General features: G+C 39.7%; 1 protein-coding gene across 2 annotated transcripts; it reads right to left on the bottom strand.

Annotated features, from left to right (window-relative positions):
• Positions 1-19,681: 19,681 nt before the first annotated feature.
• Positions 19,682-22,418, bottom strand: LOC148877602 (peroxidase 19-like). Of its 2 annotated transcripts, none has more exons than XM_088942208.1 (3): positions 21,940-22,418; positions 21,383-21,586; positions 19,682-20,486 (listed from the first exon to the last, which is right to left on the bottom strand). In XM_088942208.1, exons 1-3 carry the CDS (start codon positions 22,354-22,356, stop codon positions 19,908-19,910), a joined length of 1,200 nt encoding a protein of 399 aa, XP_088798334.1. In that variant the 5' UTR covers positions 22,357-22,418; the 3' UTR covers positions 19,682-19,907. The 2 variants fall into 2 exon arrangements, with proteins under 2 accessions (XP_088798334.1, XP_088798335.1); XM_088942209.1 differs by lacking the exon at positions 21,940-22,418 and adding an exon at positions 21,697-21,893.
• Between the last annotated feature and the right edge of the window lie 458 nt (positions 22,419-22,876).

Genomic DNA, 22,876 nt, shown 5'->3' with positions numbered 1-22,876 from the left:
ATCTCATTAATTAGAGCATACCATCTGTCATCCCAACCTTATATGACCAATCAAACCTTACCATTGTATTCGGAGACCCAAAAAACCCTAACACATCAAATTTCATGACCAAACACCTCCGTTTTAATGTTGAAAATGTAAGATTCTATTTTGGACCCTTTCGTTGAGTAGAAAACCATAAGCTAAGACCATGATCTGAACTAAAACAATCAATCTACACCTCTGATCAAAGATCCATAAATTCCATTAGATTCAAGACGTGCAAAAGTGCCAACCCACCAAATTGCATCCCAAAATTTTCATGTTTCATCCTTCGTCAAACAAAGATTTCATTTCAGCAAATATCATTGAGCCAAACTTGTCAGCCATAGATCTCAATCATCCCGACCCTATTTGACCAATCGGGTATCACCACTATGCTCAGGGACCCAAAAAAACCCCAATATGCCAAATTTCACATCTTAATTCATTCGTTTGACCATTAAAATAGAAAGATACCATTTTGATACACCATATTAAATTACCACGTCATCTGGCCCAACCTGAAGCCTTAAAAGGGTGATGGCTGATGTCAGACCCATTCTTAACCCATTAGAACACATGGACCAATGAAATAGAGCCTAATAGGATTAAAAACCTCAAAATACCAAATAAACCCTACTTGAGACCAAGAAAGACAAAATAACATTTAAAAGCTCATCAAATTTATATTTTTCTGTCACTGATAGCCCCAAATACGAGACTGTCATGACAAACATGCCCTTAGCTCCCATTGGCCACACAAAACCTATGAAAGCCACCCCCAAATAAAAGAAAACATTTCAACAAATAGGAAAGCTTGACTAGGCACCTATTTCTTTAAAGAATCTTTACTTATTTGTGGGAAAAATCTCTATTGAATCCCAGGCACTGTAGTTGAGCGAATTCAGACTTGACCCCCTCCCATTCTTTATAAATACTAATCTAATTCGAGCTCAAGGAGGGGGGACTAAAGGGAGGAAACCTGAGAGAGGTCCCTAGAGAAAGAAAGAGAGAGGGGGAGAGTAGTTTTTCCAACTTCTGTAATACACCAATCTTGCTTGAAATCTTGAAATCTTTGAAACCAAGCTCAAGCCTCATCCCCTGTTTTCCAACTTAACACCAGGAAGGTTCATCCCAGCTACCGCCTTTCTCAAGTTTCATTTCAAGTCCTTTTAGTTGCTGGAAAAGTTTCTTTCATGGTCGTACACGAGAGGTAGGACTCTCATTCCACTCTTTCTGCTTTCAGTTTAATTTCAGATTGCTTAAAGTCCTAAAATCCTAGGAAACTTGCATCCCCAACTTACTCCAGATTGAGAAAAAGAGGAAGAGAGGTGAGAGTCTTAGGGAAACCAGCTAAGACCTGATAATATCACCTCAAATCAATTATGGGCGAAGTTGGAAACATTTTTCCCGGATTTCAAGAGCTTTGAGCAATCCTGTTAATTTGTGTTTTTCCGGAATTTGAGCCTGAACTTCTCCCATTTTGGGTTGCTACAACAGCTTGGAGAGAGGGGTGCCTAACACCTTCTTCCAATCCTTCGAACCCAAAATCTCTTAGTTAACCACTTTCCTTGGTTAAGGACGAAGTCACTATCAAAGACTTAAATCGAGTTTTCAAATATGAAATTGAGGGCCCATTTCCTCTAAAAAATGGGTGGCAACTCTAACTCTTTGATTTGGCCATGAGCTTCCCGGAGCTTACATCGGTATAGGATCCCAGACAAGTATGATTTTATGCTTCCCGTCGGTGGCCAAATGCCATGGTAGCACGACAAAAACAAGGTTTGTATTTTTTAATAGACATGGCAAAAAGTTAACCCAATCCATGAATCCGACCCAATGGGTTGGGTCATGGGTCAACCTGGTGACCCGATTGTTAGGTCTAATTGAGATTATTTATGCATTGTTAGAAGTTTCCACTCTTTAATTTTTACTATTCACTCTTTACTCTTTATTGTTTACTTTTTGAATTGTTAAATGTTTAACCCAATTGCCATGTCTAGATCCTGGGGAGGCCACCTTGAGTGAGGCCCTACAAGAATGAGTGAAGGGCCTGATTGAGAGGAAAGCACAGGTCGGGGACTACTTCGTCGAGGAAGCACTAATCCGAGCTGGGTTGAGTCCTCAGGGTAGGTTGTCCATCGACACTTAAGTATTTTCTTTGGTTGTGCTTATTATTTGATCTTATGAGCTATTTGTGTGTGTACAAGAGAAATGGAAGGCGTCAACACCTTGGGGGCCTTGAATCGAGCCAAGAAGAGATCGAGAAAGAGGAAGGCCATAGACTCATCTTAGATTGTCTCAATTGTGCCTGAGGATTAGCAATCCACACCCGTGGTCAACCTCGATGAGCAAGAGGTGACCGAGCTAATGTAGACTGATCCCCCTAGCACCAAAGAGGTTGGACCGAGCTCTAGTGCAATGTGGTCGAGGAGATCCCGCATGCTACCGGTGCGCTGCTACCTTGATTGGCTCCAGAGTGGTCAAGGACTATTGTACACTGAAGCATTGGCCCCCATGTGGTGCTCAAGATGAGTAAGGGCATCCTCCTTCCTGAGGATGTTAAGGACTACAATGAACAAGCTACTCTGTTGCTCAGTGGTAAACTCTAACAAGCTATTCTAATGGTAATTTTTTTTAACAATCTTCTTTCCTTTGCTTGCTATGTGTTGATCCAAACTTTTTTACAAGCGAACGCTCTAGCTCAAGTCATCATGGGGAGATGTGAGACATCTCAATGTCGATTTTGGTTACAAGAGAAAGAGGTGGAGGATCTTCGAACTTAGCTTGCTAGATGCCATTGCAATGTTGAGCGATTGATGGAGCATGTGGCAGTGGTGGAATATGAGAAGATAGAGTTGTCAAAATGATTAATGGAGTGCGAGAAGAATGTGGACTCATTGATGATCAAGTTGAACGAGTGGTCCTCTGAACTGAAGGAACAACAAACCAAGTACGCCAAGGACATTCGTGCTATGAAAGAGAAAGTCATCACCGTGTTCTGAGCCTCGCGCTTATTCAAGAAGGAGAAGGACAAGTATGTCGCTTTTTCCATGAGAGAAGGTTTCAAATTATGTCGCAAGCTCGTCAAATCACTCACACTAGATTATGACGTTAGTCCTTTGGTGATTGATGTCATTACCGCCAGGATGGCAGTGGAGGTTCACAATGAACCAGACTCTGGGGGAGAGGAAGTTAGTGTAAAGGGTGACGACAAGGAGGGTGAAGACGAGGGTGATGATGATGTGGAAGGCAACAAAGACGATGAGAATGGTGAAGGTGGCAGGATGGTGAAGGTGCGAGGAACAAATATGCCCCTCGGCCAACAGTGGCATTTTGCCTCTTTTCTTGGACCCCCAGTATATATAGTGTAGCCTAAGCCTCCAAGCTTAGTTTTCTTTCCAAAGTACCCCCCTGCCCCCCCCTTGCCCCCCTTTAGCATCAATGTACTGAATTATCATTAAAACAGTTCCGACATGACAACAAATTGTTAGCCAAGGTGTTTTGATATAAAAAATTCATCTAAGTGTTGAAATGGTTTTAGAATGTTTCTGAGGTTCTAAAATTGTTAAGTATTAAAGACGTTTATGAGGTGTTAAACAATTAAGTATTAAAACTTTTCCAAGGTGTTAAAACGATTAAGTCTTAAAATGTTTCTGAGGTGTTAAAATGGTTAAGTATTAAAATGTTCTAAGGTGTTTTTATAATGTACCGGGGTGCATATTCACATAAATAGAGCTTAGTTTTGGTGTCGAGTTGTTTCTCAATGAAGTTAGTCATTATGACATGAATCGAAGAGGGTGATTAAACCGATGACTTAAATCCAAGTGAATTGAATCAAAGTGTTTACATTGATGATCACTTGAAGTGACGAGTTCGACATTCCATGTCTGGGGTATCGATCTCCTCTCCAAATTTCAAGCTCATATGTACTTGGCCCAATGACCTTGATCACTCTGAACGGCCCCTTCCTAGTTTGGGCCGACCTTTCCTGAGTCCGATTTGGGTACCATGACCTTGCGTAATACTAAGTCACCAACTCAAAACATTCATCTTTTTACCTGAGCATTGTGGTAACGAGATACTCTTTGTTGTAAGTGGTGTATCCGAAAGCGTGTCATTAAACACTTCGAAACACTAGTTCAAACATTTATAATTTTATTCCGATTCTCAAACAACTACTAACGCAATAAATGGGTGAGAACGGGTCGTATCCATAGGGAAGCAAGTGAAAAATTAATATATACTTAGATCTGGACAAGAGAATGCAATCCAGAATGGCAGAAAATACGAAAATAAAATCTATTATTGTTGAAATTAAATGTTTCAAATTTAAACAAGACAATAAATAAAAATAAGAATTTAATAAAGTATGGGAATGAACAAAGGAAATAAAAAGAAATAAATAAAAAAATGATCCAGAATCTGGATCCGATGGTGGTAGCTACAAATAGGTAAGACAGCTTGTAGAAACCCCTATTAACAAGAATTGGGCATCCATCCTTTCTATAACCCTCGAACCCCTCGAAACACGTTAGCCTTGAACCGGACGAATTTAGATCTGCAAAACAAAGAAACAAATAAGAATTAAATCTAAAAGATTGCAGAAATAAAAATAACAGAAAAGAAAATAAAGAAAAGAAAAGAATGGTTATTCAGATCCAATGGCGGTAGTTGCAGATTAGTTGGGCAGCTTGTAGAAACCCCTCCTGACAAGAACTGGGCATCCCCCCCTTCTACAACCCTTGAACTCCTCAAGAAACCTTAGCCTTGTGAACTAGGTGAATTGACCAACCCTTCTACAAGGCCCCTAAGACCTTTTTTTATAGAGAATGGTGGACACAACTGAAAATAGGGAGAAAGAGGGGGCAACAATTGGGTTTTAGCAAAAATATGGGTGCCTTAGGGTTTGGAATGAAGGGTTAGGATGGTTCTAGGGTGATCCTAAGGCTGAGAAGAAAAGGAAAAGGCACCCAATATTATGTAAGGCTGAGATTTAATGACTAAAGGCTGAATGGTGAAGATTAGAAGTTAGGTAGCTCTTAGGGTTAGAAGGCTGAAAAGAGAGTGCCCTAGAATGAATGGCGGAGATTAGAAGGGATGGAAGGTGGGGATTTAGCTGTTAGGGGTGGCTAGGGTTTGTTAAGAGTGAAAAGAATGGGTTAAAAGGCGCCCTAAGGTTTGCTAAGGCGTGGTGAGCATACTAATACAGTAGGAGGGGCGCCAAACTAGGTTTAACAGCTAGGAGGCGCCTTCGTGCTTTCAGTTTTTCACAAAAACACTCCCTTTCTCAGCTGGACTTCATACCAACTTCCCAAAAACTGTATTTCAGCCATAAAAACTTCCCAGTTTTCTACATAATTTGCATAGAGACCCTCAAAGGTCACATAATTGATTTTAACTGGGAAAATGGTGCACTTTGACTATTCTAATGCCAAAAATACCCCTGAATTGATGCCCTTAAGGCATCAAAATGTAGGGTTATCAATAAGCCATCATCTTGACTTGGGCTTCATCTCGTATTTCTTCTACGAGGTCAAGGTTTGTATGTAGCTCGTCATCATTATCATTCTCATTGTATGCTTCCATCCTCAACATTAGTGCTTCAATCTTGATTGGTGTTACAATTGTGGTTCCAAAGATGAGGTTGAAGGGTGTTTCTCTAGTGGTTGATTTGCATGTAGTGTGGTATGTCCAAAGGATGTTGGGTAGCTCGTCAACCCATAACCCCTTAGCTTGAGTGAGTTAAGCTTTCAAACCTCTTAGGATGGCTCAATTTGTCACATCAGTTTGCCTATACACTTGGGGGTGGATAGCGAACGTCAAGTGTTGCTTGGTCCTCTGCTCGCTGCACCAATTTAGGATCCCTATGTCTTCGAACTGTTTGCCATTGTCTGAGATTAGTGTACGAGGTAGTTCGTACTGATAGACAATATTTTTCCGGAAGAAACTTTGTATATTCCGTGTTGTGATGGTTGCTAATGGCTCGACTTCAACCCATTTGGTAAATAATCTACGACCATGACCAAGAACCTCCTTCACCCAATTGATGGAGGGAAAGGGCCAATGATGTCTATCCCCCACTGAGCAAAGGGCTATTGGCGAGTGAGTTGCTGTAGGTTGACAGTAGGTTACCAAGGTAGGTTGGCGTGAGGCTGGCATCTATCACATTGTTGCATAAGTTTGATCAAAGTATCGGTATCGGGTATCGTATCAGACACTTTGGATACAGATACAGATAGGGATACATTTAGGAAATGCATGGATATGGACGAAAAATATAGGAGCTCTTGGATACGCTAGGAAAATGCACAAAAATTCCATAAAGATATTAATAATATTAATTTTAATGTCAAAATAATTATAAATAATATATAAGTACATAGGAGCTTTATATTTTAATGGTATATATGAAAAAATATATTACAACTAATATAGAGAGATGCATAGATATTATACAATTTTATTGATAGTGCATCAATCAAGAATCTAAGACATATTATATATATGCTTAAAAATTAATACATGCACAAAGTCATTATTATTTTATTTTCTATTAAAGTCCAATGCACAAAACATATGCAACTATTCTATTTGAATTGCTATATCAATATATCTATTTTACTAATTTTATTTTTTAATATTAACAAAAAATAGTTCTCAAATAAATATGTTATTATAAAAAGTAAATATTTTATTTTCATTTTTTTTAAAATAAATATGTTATTATAAAATGTAAAGTAAAGTATTAATTAGTAATTTATAAAAATATATAATATTAACTTAAAATATACCAAATCTATTAAACTTTTAAAGATATATACCATATTAAAATTCATAAATTTTAATTACTAATATAATTATTCCATTATTAATATTTTATTTTATAAAATTTCTAAAATACAAAATTATTTTATTTTTATATAAATGTAGATTAGTGGAATTGAGCAATTCAATTTATGTTATATTCTCAAATATTTTGTAAATAATGTTTTTATTTTTTAAATAGTAAAGATATTATTATTTAATACAAATTAAAATATTAGTTAATAATTTATAAAAATTGAATATATATATATATATATATATATATATATATATATATATAATGTGCAAATTTTTAAATTTTAAGTATTAAAATAATTATTCTACTAATAATAATTTTATTTGTATATATTATTTATTTGGGTTGTATGTAGACTAATTTTAAAAACTATTCTTTTTAATTTATAGTTGGAATTGTTGATATATATTATTTATTTGGGTTGTATGTAGACTATTAGACATGTAATAAATATTAATATGTTTTTATCAAAAGGTTGTAAGTGGTTTGGTGGTTGAAGAGACATTCTCCTGGTTCATTTCGTAAGGTTAGTTCTATGTTCAGATCATGCGGGCCTCAACCTTTTTAACTGAGATGTTGTTTATATGATGGCATGGACGCGGACGCGCGATACGCTATTATATTGGTGCATATCGGATTGTATCACTCGATACTATACGATACGCACGATTGGCAAAGTATGCATCCAGTCGTGACATATCCTGTGCTAGTTAGGTCCGATACTGACACGATACACCTTGCATCGGGCATATCGTATCGATATTTTAATCACCGCCTGAGGGATTTTTGAGCTAGGGACTCCCCAAGTGTTCACTTTCTGTATAGTGAGCTAACTTACGATTCTCTGAGTTGCATTTCTATATGAGGATTCCACTCCATGCTATAGGAATTCGAAGATCGGATTTATCCAGTTCATATTGACAACTTGAATGAGGGTGACTTCTTCTGCTAATACCTCTATACTCGGGCGTATCAAATCTTTAACATACTCTATCCTACTCGTATTAGCTACAACATCGGCTAGCTTGAAAAGTGCGTCGGCCTATTCGTTCTCGGATCTCGGTAGGTGGTGAATGGAGAGAGGGTCAAATTGACAAATGAGTTTGCAAACGTTGGTTAGGTATTTGATCATGGCTAGTTCTCGAGCTTCGTAATGTCCATTCACTTTGTTGATGACAAGCTATGAGTCGCTACATACTTGTAAACCTTTTATGCCGACCTCCTTAGCAAGGGATAGGCCAATTATCAGTGCTTCATATTCAACTTCCTTATTAGATGCTTGGAATTCAAATCTTAAGGCATACTCAAGTTTCACTTCATCTAGTCCAAGCAGGATGATTCCGACCCTACTACCTCTTTGGTTTGATGGCTTGTGTAGGTGGAGTATCCAAGGTTCAACTTCCAACCGAGGAGGTGTCACATTGGTCAATGCCTCCAAAGTCGATAGCAGGCCATAGAGGTGCTGAATGTATACTCCGAGATGAAATCTACCAAGACTTGGGCTTTAATTGTTAGACGTAGTTCAAAAAACAGGTTGTATTCACTCATTTCAATAGCCCACTTGGTTAGCCTTCCTAACACTTTGGGCTTTTGTAAAACTCGATGTAGAGGTTGGTTAGTGAGCATAACTATGGTATGAACCTGAAAATATGGCCATAATTTTCGAGTTGAGGTAAAGAGCGCAAAATCAAGCTTCTCGATATTGGTGTACCTGGTCTCGGTTGCATGTAGGACCTTTCTCACATAGTAAACTGGTCATTGCACTTTGTCAATTGTCCAAACCAACATCAAGCTAACAACTTTGTCATCGACTAACAAATACGAGATGAGTTTGGCACCTAGCTCTAGCCTTGCCAATAACGGGGGTGAGCTCAGGTAATGCTTAAGTTCTTAGAACACAGACTATTACTCCTTGATCCATTGGAAGTCCTGGGCCTTTTTAATTGACTAGAAGAAGGGGAGACACCACTGTACCTAGACATAAAGTGACTGAAGGCAGCAATCTGGCCAATAAGCATCTGAACCTACTTAATGGGTCAAGGTGGTGATATGTCTAAAATTGTTTGGATCTTTTTGGGGTTAGCTTCAATGCCACGTCGGTGGTGACTCCGAAGATGTATTTATTTGGATTAAGTTTTAATTGGTATTTTCTTAGTACGTTAAAAACCTCGGTGAGGTCGAGAATAAGAGAGAAAAGTGACTTTTTGCTACCATGTCATCAACATACACCTCAACTTTATTTCTTACTAACTCAGAAAAAAGATCTTATTTACAAGTCTTTGATAGGTCAGTCCAGCATTTTTAAGACCAAAAGGCATGACTTTGTAACAATGTAGTCCTGTCTTACTTATAAATGTTATATTTTTTTAGTCGGTAGGGTCCATCTGAATCTGATTATAGCCCAAGTAGGTGTCCATGAAACTCAATAGTTTGAACCCCGAGGTGGCATCTACGAGTCAGTCTATCCGATGAAGTGGAAAGCTATCTTTGGGGCAAGATCTATTGAGGTTGGTGTAGGCTACGCACATACGCCATTTCCCATTCGCCTTTTTCACTAGTACCACATTGGCAATCCCGTCCGAGTACTTAACTTCTCTAATGAAGTTGGCGCCAAGGAGATTCCCAACCTCCTCATCAATGCTTCTCCACTGTTTTGCGATAAAGTTCCGTTTCCTCTATTTCACAGGTCTGACCAAAGGGTTCACATTTAGTTTATGGTTTATCACAAAGGGGTCTATGCCGAGAATGTCAGCGGCCGACCAAGCAAAAACATCAAAATTTAAAGTTAGAAATCTTATTAGTTCAATGCGTTGGGGCTCTTCAAGAACCGACCTAATCTACACTTTCTTCTCTAGCTCAATCTCAAAGAGAGGAATCAAGATTGCTTCCTCGGTAGGCTTGTTGTGCTCTTCACTAGGCTCTTCAAGCAGGTCGAGATCAACATCTACAACTAGTGATTGTTTAACCTTGTCCTTGAGGGTCGTCACATAACATTTATGGGACTCAAACTGGTCCCCTCTGACTATACCAACCCCATGCTCGATTGGAAATTTATCACGAGGTGGTATGTGGATATCACATCTCAAAGGGCATGGAGTAGTGGACGACCTACAATGGCATTGTAGTGTGATAGTGAGTCAACTATCAATAAATCGTGTGTCAACCTTTGCCTATTTGGCACAGTCCCTAATGAAACCAATAGGTTTGTTTTGCCCATAGGGTGCACAACGTCCCCACTAAAACCGACCAGAGGCAAGTCGGTTGGGGTAAGATTCTTCTGATCCAACTTCATCTTCTGAAAGGCATCCAAGAACAGGATGTTATCCAAACTCCCGCTATCTACGAGTATGTGTTTCACCTCGTATTTTGTGATGTTGAGTTTTACAACTAGTGCATCGTGATGCAGAAAGTGGACTCCTCGAAGATCATCTTTGGTGAAGGAAATGATCTTCTTGGATTTCGGTCTCTTGGGAGGATTCTCCTCTTCATGCTACAATTCTTTCACTGAATTTTTGTTGGCCAAAGTGCTACAATCGACAACAATTAATCCTCATGTAATTGTTGCTATCACTCCCGCAATTTGTTCATCATCCAACTCATTACGCTGGTTTCATTGCTAGTTGAGTGCATGGTCCTCCTTCTTAATGAACTACTTTAGGTACCCTCTTGTGATTAACTCCTCAATCTCATTTTAGGTTGCGACAGTATTTAGTGTCATGGCCTTTAGCTCGATGAAAATGGTAGTACCTGTCTTGTTTCTTGTTTTTTGGGTTTCCCTTCATGTGTGGTGTTCATTTCAAGTATTCCCCCTTCTTAATCTACATAAGGATCTGAAGGGATGAGAGATCCATCATATGAATAGCCGAACCCTACAGGTAGGTAGGGCAAAATTTCAAAAATTTCTCTCTCATATGGGAATCACATTCCCTGTTTTAGAAAACTGCATTTTCAATGATCAATCTTGAACCTAAACCGGACCAAATCTGAAACCAAAAGGTAGGAGATGGATGTACCTAATACGGAGTAACAGTAACTCCCAACGAAGGTATTCATGCCTAAGGAAAACGCCAAAGATTGCTCCCACTGAAGATGACACAGCGCAGGGTGGAGCAGAATCAGCAGGTGGTTCTTCAACAAGAACCAAACTCTTCAGCAAGAATTTGATGGAGGGTGTGAGAGCACGACGTCAGATAAGTTTTTCACCAAAAACTGATATCAATAACACTTCTTGATCACTCCTACTTGGTGGAGAACAAACTGGCAATGGTGGCAGCAATAGAGGGAGGCAAGAGCAGAAGCTAGCGCCAGTCTTACTGGAGCTGTCTTCTCTCTTGAATCTGTAATCAGCTTGGGTGAATTGGGGTTTGCCCTCCTCCTCTATTTATAACCGTAAAGAGAGTTCTTCTTAATCCTATTAGGAGTTTCTTAATCCAAATCTTATTTGGATCTGGCCTCTCCTTAAGAGATAAGGATATGCCCTTATTTTATCTGCAGATAAAGATCAACCCTCCTAATCTTATTAGGAGTTTCATAATCCAAATCTTTATTTGGATCTAGACTCTTTGAGTATCCCAGAACCACCCCTCTTTAATTAATCAAATTAAACCAGTTTGATTTGGGCTTTAGGCCCATTAAGTCCATGTGCTCACTTATCATCCAAACTGCTCCCCAGTTGGGTATCCTTGTATGACGTGGGACCCAAACATTGATGAACCACCCCTCTTTAATTAATCAAATTAAATCAGTTTGATTTGGGCTTTAGGCCCATTAAGTCCATGTGCTCACTTATCCTCCAAACTGCTCCCCAGTTGGGTATCCTTGTATGGCGTGGGACCCAAACATTGATCTACACATCAACCACATGGGTTTAGCCCAACCTCTATTACAAGGCCTTGCTGAATTTACTGTAGGAGACAGTGAACCCCTGAGTCCATCACCATGGGCTCTTAATGGACCCAACATTTACATTAAATGGTCACTGGGTCAAGCCACCTTATAAAAACCCAAGGACTGTGGGCAGATGCAAGATTTGCCCATCAGGTATTACCCTCAATCGTCTTACACTTAACCTCTCAGCCCATAATGATCAAACACTGCCCGACAAGAGAGGACCTCTCCCTTGGCAGCAAGGAACAGTGTTGCACTCTCTACTCACATGGATCCCGGGAATTAAAATCTTTTACAAACATTTTGAAACCGTAATATATATGTATATTTCTATATAAATAGATTTTGTAAAACAAATTTCAATGTTTGAAATCGGCTACCAGCAGCTTTGGTTTCCATCAGAGAGAGTGCATCCCCGATCATTCACTTTGTCCGACAAAGGGCCTGATCCTGTCACTATGATCACCCACTCAGATGAATTCTCGGACTGTCCCAACATACCTAGTCTTTGACTCCCTCTAAGGATCTCACTGATTGACATATCAAATACAATCCAATCTGACACCTAGTGCAATATCATAATCGAGTCTAGGGGTCAGGTGTAACATTCTAGTTTTGCCCATCAATCTCCAAGGTCCAGGGCAATATTGGAATTCTGGTCCAGTTAATGGTTTCAAGAAAACCCACATTGCATGTACCTCAGGTCTCACCCTAGCAGCTGAGACAATCCATTCCAACCAACTTGGCGGCACATCAATGTCAGCCTTGGCAGGATAAATCTCCCTAGATTTATCCAACGACTGTGAAGATTCTAAACTAACACGAGTCTCATATATGTCCAGTTTAAGGGTATTACACATAAACACACCATAATAACATGAATCAAATATGTACTTTATTCATTTACAATAAATGTCATAATGTACATCATTCTGATTGGAGCTAAGGGCATACACTGTCTAACAAAATCTCCCTTCTCTTTGCATTGAGTGGTGTAAAACTACGGTACTTAGCTGGGGGAGTCTGGGAGTGTTTGGCCGATGACTTAGATCTTCTAGACAACCTGTGATCTCGTCATCATCGTTTACTATTTTCCCATCAATCTTCATCACAATCTTTCCTCTTCTTATCTCCCTGATCACCTCGGTCTGCTATCAATTCTTCCGCGTTCATGTATTTTTTAGTGCGATCAAGGAAGCTCTTCATGTTTTACAAGTGGTTCTTGGCTAGGGAAACTCAGAGAAAATGGCCCCACACTTTGCAAGTAGCAGCGACGACCTGCATTGTTGGGTCCAAGTCTTTTACCTGCATGCACTCTAGGTTAAACTTTCAGACATACTCTCAAATGCTCTCCCCAAAACGTTGGCAGATGGGCATCAGGCTAGCCGTGGTCTTGGTGTGTCTTTGGTTGGTGGCATACTGAGTGATGAAGAGTTCAGGAAATTGTTTCTAGCTGGTGATGGAGCCTGGTGCGAGCCTCAAGTACCACATCCAAGTTGTTTGACGGAAGGTGGTGGGGAAAGCCACACATATTGGCCTCCGATACCCCTTGGAGAAGCATAAGGGCTTGGAAGCTCTCCAAGTGGTCCAACAAGTCAGCAGTACCGTCATAGTTTTCTAGGTTTGGTGTCTTGAAATCCTTTGGATGTGGTTTGACGAGGATCTCGATGGACAATGGGGAAGGGCGGGCAAGCTTAGGGATGCCAAACGTTTCACCGCGGCTAGCCGCGTAGTCTTCGACCGAGCTGGCCTACTGTTCAACCCTTGGTCCGAGGTACACACCTCTTGCACCTATCTTGACGTGAATTGGTCGCGGAGGGTGATGTCTCAATTCCATGCGAAGTGTTGAATGTCTCTCCGAGGTGATTGTTCGTGCAAGGTTCCCTAGGGAGCGAGCTTGTGAAGGTTGTCGGTCTTTATTGGTGGCGACCTGCTTGCCATGGTCACTTGCAGTAGCAACCTGTTTGTCACAATTCTGAGGCTGGTCCTTGCCGTGAAGCGGTGGACGGTTGGTGTCCTATGAAGGATCTTGCATGGGTGCTTGGGTGGAGGGTTGTCCCATGGCAGCCATTCGTTGCTCCCATGTCTGCATCCGAAGATCAATTCCCTGGATGTAGGTCATTAATTTTTAAAACTATTGGGCATCAACTCCAACAGGGATGATCAACATATTGACATTTTGCAGTTGTTGGTGTGTGGTGTCGCTCCCACGACGTTGGATTGAGTTTCCTTTCCATTGTATGAAGTCATATTGATAATGGTGTGGAGAATAGAGTGGATATGACTTTTCAATCGTTTCTCATAAAAGACACCAATTGATGTCACTCAATCTGCCTAGGTCCTTGTTGGAGAGGCGAATTGGGTGAAAACGTTATACCTAACCTTGCAAAGGAATCAACGTCATATTGCCTGGGTTATGAACCCAAGCGAGGAAGCTATGACGATCAAGTTAATTCCAAGGAGCTGAAAGTGGACTTAGAGCGGAGAAAGCTTGATGAGAAGTTTTGTCCTAGAAAAAGCTAAAGTTATGCGCCTCCCAAATTCTCGGAGGTAACATGCCTCGACCACCGGGTTCTTATGATCCTTGGGAGTGTTTATCGAATAGGCTGCTCGCCGTTTCCCCAAGAGACGGGAGAGGCCTCCGCCATTACCGCTAAGTGGTCTATAAAGAATCCCGACGGTCGAGTGAAGCAGGTCAGCTTTATGAAGTCGGACAACTGATCTGGTGCCTGGAATGAATGAGTGCCCCGACGTGAGGACTGAAGTCTTGATCGGCCTTTCCCGGACTGTTCAATTCTGTTTGATATCTTTTGAAAAGACGCGAATCCATCCTGTTGGCGAGTGAATCTCGACCTTATGTTACTTCAGATCCCAAGGTAGTTGAGGTGGCATTAAATATTCATGTGGCATTAAATGACTGGTGTGCCAGTTTTGCCCATCATCAGATCCATCATCTGTTCAACTACAAAGGCAATGACAGCCCTGACCCAACTCTGGAACCGGAATTCCTCAACTTCATGAGGTGGAATTGCAACAACTCCGGCAGCTCATAACTGCCTTCTTCCACGACGCCATCAGAAGAGGACTGGTGCAGAGGAGGGGGGTTCTTCATGCTGATCAGCAACTGATGACCGGTGATGGAACCAGATGGTGGATTCATGCCTATGCGGCCAATAGCACCTTGTTCCGCCAGGACTTTGCCATGGCAATGGTCTGCAGTCTTCAGGTTCTAATAGGCCGATTTGGGTAAGTTTGACTCAACTGTTCGAAGATCGTATGAGAAAAGGGGGAAGACAAACTGCCGAACTTTGTTTTTTACATGTATTTCTCAGTTTTGTTTATTGTCTAATAATCCTTTAAATGCACCAGTGAGACGATAGAATGAACTGTTGAACTCTGTTAGAAGATCGTGTGAGAGAAGGGGGAAAACGAATTGTCAAACTCTGTTTTTTTATATGTATATCTCAGTTTTATTTATTATCTAATAATCCTTTAAATGCACAAATGAGATGATACAAATATTTTTCAGTGAGAAGCAATAAAGATATTTTTTTCAGTTAGGTTTTAATAGAGAATGAAAAAAAAAAAAAGAAAATACAGAAGGTTAATGGAATATTTTGATAATTTAATGTTTTCCGTCATCTGATTTAATGGTTAAAGGGGTCTTTGTCTAAAGTTCAGGGGCCTTTGTCACTGATCCCATAATACTGAGGGGGTGTTCTTTGTAATTTACCCTATTTAAATTTAATTTGGATCTTACCTTATATCCAATTTAAAAATACCCGTTGGCAGCCCTAGAAGTGAATCCCACTCCCACCTGAACAGCTTATAGCAATGTTTGGTAAAAAAAATGAAAATTCCAAATTTACTTTCAACTAAAATGATGATTTCTTTTGAAGCTTTCTTCAGTGACTTTTTCAAAGTAAAGCAGCGCAGTGAAAGCAATTCAACAATCTTGAGCCATATCAAATGGGCCCAAAGCCATTTTAAGAAAATCATTCTTGAGAAACACCTTCCATTTTTTTTTTTCAAGTTAAGAAAGCTTTCAGTAAAAGTAAAAACTAAAAAGAGGTCTTCTTCAATACGGATAGTCAGATACTGACCTGACAATGAATTTTAAGTTGGAAAAAAATCAACTTAAAATATAATTCCAATTATATTATAGGATTTTATTGGAAAAAAATAAACAATGGAGAAAAGTTGCATTAGAACCTTGGAGAGCTTTTTGAAATAATAAATGAAGCTGTATAGTTCAATGTCAGTGGTCTTTTTAATTTCTTGTTTAGTCTTTGGTAAACCTATGCAATTGTGGGTCATGTTCCCCTAAATGAATCCAGAAATTAGTCCCATAATCTAATAATAAAATTATAAAAATTTAATATTATATATTCATCATATTAAATAGAAATGAATGTAAAAAATAGAAATAGATTGTCATCATCATCATCATCATCCAAGCTTTATCTCTAATTATATGAATTGGCTATATAAATCCTGTTTCACCATTTCCTTTTGTTCAATCTCATATCCATTATCAAATTATTAGCACTTGAATCATTTCTTACTAATTTACCCATGTCTTTGTCTTTTTTAATCTAACTCCTACCCTACTAGCCCCTTCAGCTTGCTATTATGTTCTAATTCATAATCCACTAATCAGATCAAACGGTTTAGTTGTTCAAGTAACTGAGGTATCAGATTGTTGACCGAATCAACATTATTTTGCAAATAATTATTTTTAGGGGGCATTCTTTTTTTGGATTTGGAGAGGGGGGAACTTGGTCAATGGGATTTTGGTTTCCATTGACCAAGAATTCCATGTTCATTTTTTAGATTAACATGGAGACCAGGGAAAGTTTAATTTACTGGGTAAGTGATACCCATCTCTCACCTAGGAAGAAAGTTGCTAACACTTGAATGGAACAAAAATGTCATTTTTATTAATGGATTTTTATGACTAAAATGGTCATTACCTTATTTACTTGAGAAATAAAAGAATATAGGTAAATGCACTTACCCGGGTATAAGTGTTTCCCAAGAAAAACTTATCCAAGTAATTTCATTTACTTGGGTAAATAACTTAACGAAAAGCAAACGAGGCCTTAAGGTTAAATGAACCTAAAACCTAACTAGCTAATAAGTTTACCTATTTGACTGGCTAGTTCACTGTAGGTTAAAAACATTGGCCATAAGAGCCCTTAAATGGCAGCTATCAGTTGTGTGACCACAAACACAAGAAAACCCAATTCTCATTCCCTTATTTTTCAGGTTAGCACCTATTTTGATTATTCTTAGAATAAGCTTCAGAATTTGTACTTTTAGGTAAGGGTGTCAATGGACCGGTTTTGGATTGGACCCCATTCAGTCCATAATCAATTTGGACGGACCAACAAGATATATTGGATTGGCCTTGGTCCATTTGTAACAAATTTATATTGGACTGGGTTGGATTAAGCCAATATCTGATCCATTGATATAACATAAGAGTATATGTGTCAATGGACTGGGTTTGGGTTGAAACCAATCTAAATCAAAATGAATTTTAACAGATTGGGTGGTCCAGACATTGAATTGGACCGTTCCAAATTGGTTCAAAAACATTCACTGAATTGGATTGGACTTGGTCCATTTATAATGGATTCACATCGGACTGGAACAAATTGGACGTTTTGCGCTCTACAATACAAATACATACAAAATACAAATTGGTCCAAATATGTACAATACAAATACATACAAAATAATACAAAATACAAGGTTTTGCACTCTACAAATTTGTATTTGTAATCCTTCCAAGCTGAGCTTTAGGAAATATTTATCCGGGTAAGTGCATTTATCCATGTTCTTTTATGTTCTAGGTAAATAAGACAATGACTGTTTTTGCGATAAAAATCTATTGTTGAAAAGGACATTTTTGTCCCCTCATTCACATGTACCCCCCACAGAGTGCCCCCGACAAACGCCCCACAGCAGATCCCAACTGTGCATGTGGGAGCGGATTAGAACTCTCGAGTGTTGGCAACTTTTTCCTGGTCCCCACATAAATCTGAAAAAAGAACATGAGTTTCTTTGTCAGTGGGAACCAAAATCCCATTGACCGACTTTCCCCCTCAAAACAAACGTTCCCTTAAAGGGGTGCAACTTGGGCACCCTAGCCTGAACTGACCCAGCCCACAATTTTACAAGCGTTGGGCTTGGATTTTAGGGCCTAGGCTGGGTCTGGGCCTAGAAGTTTGGATTTTTTTATTATTTTATCAGGCCAGGCCTGATGCCTAGCCCTTAGATAGCCCTAACATGGCCCAAGCCTAACACTGTCTTATCCTAATCCAAGCCAGACCCGCCTATAAACATACATATCTACACATACAAAAACATATATGCACTTATTCTTGATGAACTATAATACATATATACATTTATATTAAATTTTAGTGTGGACTAATTGACCGATTCAAGCCCAACCACGCCTGAACCCAACCCAAGTGCATCAAATTTCAGATGGGGTCAGCCCTAGTTGAACATTTCATGGTTGACCATGGGCTCAGGCGTTAGGCCCACTTCCTAAGGTTGGGTGTAGGTTGAGCTTAAAACCATCCCAGCTGGCCCAGCTCGCACCCCTCCCAATAATACAATGTCCCGATTTCTTTGGGACATGAAGTTTTGGCTTCAGACTAAAATGCTTTTAAAAGCAATTCTTAACACACTAAAAAGTAAAAACATTTTTTTGGCTCAATCTTTGTTTTACACAGTCCAAATCTCAAAAGAAGAATCTTATCCAAAACAGAGGCTAATACTTCTTATTTCATCCATCTCTGCAGAGATTACTTTTTATGCATTTCTTTTTTTATCCGATACTGAGTACACTGTACACAAACAGAATTAGATGGGAGAAGAAAATTACAAGAGAGTACCTCGAATACGTACTAAGTATTAAGCTTGAAATAAAGGACAGATTGCAGTTTGGAGACCTCACAATCTGAAACCTGTAACATGTTTCACAGTTCAAATCATAAGTACCAATTATTTAGGAGGTGTTCTGTTGGTGGGGTCATTTTAATGGTGTACTTTTCAGAAAACTGGACCCAATACTCATTCTTTAAAAAGAAGGAATTTTTAAAAGAGAGAGACTCATCCAGAGGATCATCTTGGCATTTGGGGTTTGCACAATTATCCAGTAGCATAGATAAAAAAACCATTTTATGGGTATTCATTATACGGTCCATATTAAATCAAACTGAAACTGGAAATTATTCTAAATTCCAGTTTATGGTTTGGGTTCGGTTTCCTAAATTTTAGAAGTCAAACCAAATCAAATTAACAAAGCCTGGAAATAACTATATTTGATGATTAATGTAAATGACTTTAGGTCTTAAAAATACATCCTTCTAACCAAATGTGTTGATTACATGGCGATTATCATGAGTCAATGATTTTATGATGATTAAAAGACTATATTTATGTAGGCATATATATTTTGTTTGGACTGTCTAATTGCATTAATCTCAATAGAATGGGGTTTCTTATTGGGTTAAAATCAATAGAATGGTCCAAATTTTACTAAAAGCTACATTAAACCGTAATAACACAATTTGATTTGGTTTGATTTTTTTAAAAAACTTTTAAATCATAATTTACTGATTTGGTCTGACATCTCCAAACCGCAGCATAAATATCCTTATTTCTGTTTTAAAGTTACATTTTCGGGACATGAAAACTATATTTCTGTTTTTAAAAGTTACATTTTCGTTTTCAGAATAAAGGGTGTTTTTTAAACTTCTTAACGAGGAGAGGACAATTTAAAAAAAAAAAAAAAACACCCCTTGACAATGTAACTATCCCCATCCCAATTATAGAACTGGTGAAGTGCTTTTTTCAGTATGCCATATTTTTCTTAAATCTATTTTTGTACAAATCTTCGAAATACTTGGATTTATATTGGGAAAATTTGAAATTCCTTTTTTTTTATGAAAATTTCAGTATACTTCAAAGTTTTGGGAACAGATTAGCACAAATAATCAAAAAAGCGAAAAAGCAGAAAACATTTTTCACTTCAGCCACTCAGCAAACATGCACAAAAGCCTCATCTATCAGAGAGAGAGAGAGAGGGAACAAACAACACCCAAGCAGTCAACAGAGAAAGACCGTGGCATGGCCATCACGAATGCACACTGCACTCCTTTCTGATCTCCCCATGTTTCCTTCCCCTCTTCACTCCTATTGACCCCATCTTTTCCATTGCTGCCGAGAACGCCTGAAAGAACCGTTGCTTATCCTTCCCAAGCTCCACCACTATGGGCCTTGTCCTTGGATCCAAGAACAAAGCCTGGTCCGTCGCCAGCAGGCCCATCTTAGCCTGCAAGTTCCCATAATACGCGTGGTCGAATGAAAACGGGGTCGTCACATCGAACGGCGCCACCACATCCACGTTGCCACCAAATGGAGGGCACGACATCTGGAGGGCCTTCAGAAACCTCGGCTCTATATATGGGTCGGGCTTCTTGGTGCCCCGATAGTCGTAGAGCCGACTTACGAAGTGCTCGCAATGGGCGAACCCTATAGTGTGGGCACCCGAAAGTGCAACTAGGTCTTCTAGGTTTAGCCCCTTCGACCCGAAGAGTTTAAGAAGCTCGTCCACCGAGGAATTCGCACGTGGGAGATTGAAGCTCACCCTTGACGCCATTGAAATTCGGCCATCCCACCTACCCTTCCCCACCTGATAGTATGGGCCCCCTGCCTGCGCCACAGTGTACATTGGAACATCAGAAAATACACGTAACGTAACATTGATCAGATGGCCTGGTCAACGCATCAAACGGTTGTCAATGACCAACGGCCATTTGAAATTGTAGGAAAACAAACCGGATTTCTTCAAATGTGCAAGGTTGTGTTTCGATAAGTTTCAAGCTTCGACATTTGCGCTTTCAAAGCCAAAAAGCGCTTTGTGAATTGTGATTTGGGGGTTAAAGCAGATATTACCAAATGCTTGAAACACTTTTTTAGTATTTTTTTTTACTCAATTTTGTTTTCCACAGCCATAAACCCAAAAAGGAAAAAGGTTAACCAAACAGATCCTTAGATAAATTGGTTATCCTATTCATAATACTGGACTAATCACAATACAACACGTCAGCCCTGTACATGTGGGCCTACTATCAAGATGACCTGGCATACATGATTGTCCCAGTAGGCCAGTACATCCTGTTACTTGGCTCAAATGACATAACTACCCTTCCACGTTTCTCGATGACCATCTTTTCCTGCTTCTTTCCTTGACATATCCATTTCCCCAGAACAATCGACGCAACAACCCTCTAGGCCTCTACAGTCTACAGACTACAATGGAAACATCTAGAAAACATGGACGAAAATTGCATGGCAGCCCATAAATTGTTCAAAATGACTAGAATCCTTTGATTGATATGATGTAAATATGCCCAACCACCGAGGGTTATTTTTTACCGCATCCTGCCCGTGGATTTGGCATCGACCACGGTCAGGGTTCACCCCATCTATTTTTTATCGATTTTTTGATAAATATTTATTTTACATAAAATAAAAAAAATCTCCCTAGGCACACAAGTGCAAAGTTGTAAACATCAAGCGCATATTTGAAGAATCAGCCATATTTACCAAGTGGACGAAATCTCGGGCTGCAATTGCAAGAATATCTGCACAAGACACAAGACCTGGACACTTGCTTTCAACCAGGGCCTTGGCTTTCTTTATGCTATCGAACGCCTCCACCGGTAGGTTCTTGTTATCGTGCGCATCCTTCTCTGCTAAACCTGACGTGTTTCCCGGCTTCGACGCTATCAGGATCGATGCATCGCAACCCTGTTCCACAGAAAAAAAGAAAAAAACACAAGAGTTCAGTAAACCAATAATTCGTTTAAAATAGGGGAAATGCTAATTATTAATTAATAATGGTCATTGCTAAGATGCACCAGGGTGACAATAATTTGCAGTCCCACCGGAGAGACAGTGACAGACGTGAAGACGAATTGCGTAATACGTACTACTACGCCGCACAAAATGTCCGTCTGTCTGTCTCGGTCTGTCTTTAGTTGGTTGGACGGAATGCCGGTGCATGTTAGCAGAGGGTGATATGATTTTTCTAAGATGCGCCTCCTTTTCATTTGCTTTCTCTTCTGTTTTTACCGAATTTGGTGCTGTGGGTCGGAGGTTACTTCGACAAAGCAGTCGTGGAAGAAGAGGCGAATGGTGGCGGGTCCAGAAATGGGTGCTTCGCGGTACTGTTGAGAGGTGACGGACGCGACGAGCTGCTCGAGCTGAGGGCAGGTCTTGCCGTGGTAATCGTAGGAGAGTTGGCGATAATGGCGAGTGGTGTTGGTGAGCTTGGATTTGGTTATTGTTTCAGATTCTGATATTCGTAGCAGAAGTAGGAGGAGGAACAAGCAAACGTAAAGAGAAAAGGGAGGAAGAAGAGAAGAAGAAGAAGAAGAAGAAGAAGACATTACCATAAGTCTGTAAATTAACTTCAGCAACTTGGGAAGAAGAAGAGCGGAGAAAGGAGGGAGAAGAGAAGATATAAACGTGAGGGCCTCAGAATGGAAGCTGCTGCTCTCATGGCGAACAGGTGGCATGCAAAGCTTATACGAGAGAATCAAGACCCGTGAGACAGAGAGAGGAGATGGCAGTTGACGCTGAGTGTACTGTGCAGGGAAGAGAAAATATGAATATCGACAATGACATGTACTAATTAAACAAGAGTACCCATGAAACTGAGGAAAATTACATGCAAGTCCCACGAGGTTTAACGATTTTAAGTGGATTAATGTGGTAATGGTTGAGGCATTTTCGTCAATCAAGTTTGTTAAACCGCACCCACCAACTACATTACCGGGTCAGTGATTCGTCCACATCCCGAACCGGAGAGACATGGGCTTGGTTTTATCAAAAATAGGACGTGCCCAACCCCAAATCATGACTTTAAAAAGAGTTTGATGTGGCCAGTGGCAGTGCCATCTGATGCATATATGGGTAGTGTGGATCCGACGCGTTTAAACCAAATTAAAACACTAATAGAATAAGAAGTAAGAACAACTGTGTAAGACAGTGGCGACTCGTCTCGTACAAATATAAACTGCTGATGTGAAGTGACAG

The sequence above is a fragment of the Nelumbo lutea genome, chromosome 1 (genome assembly GCF_056320005.1).
Source record: "Nelumbo lutea isolate HS-2025 chromosome 1, American lotus-T2T, whole genome shotgun sequence".
In the NCBI taxonomy this organism is placed as follows: Eukaryota; Viridiplantae; Streptophyta; class Magnoliopsida; order Proteales; family Nelumbonaceae; genus Nelumbo; species Nelumbo lutea.
This window is presented reverse-complemented; position numbering and strand designations above follow the sequence as displayed.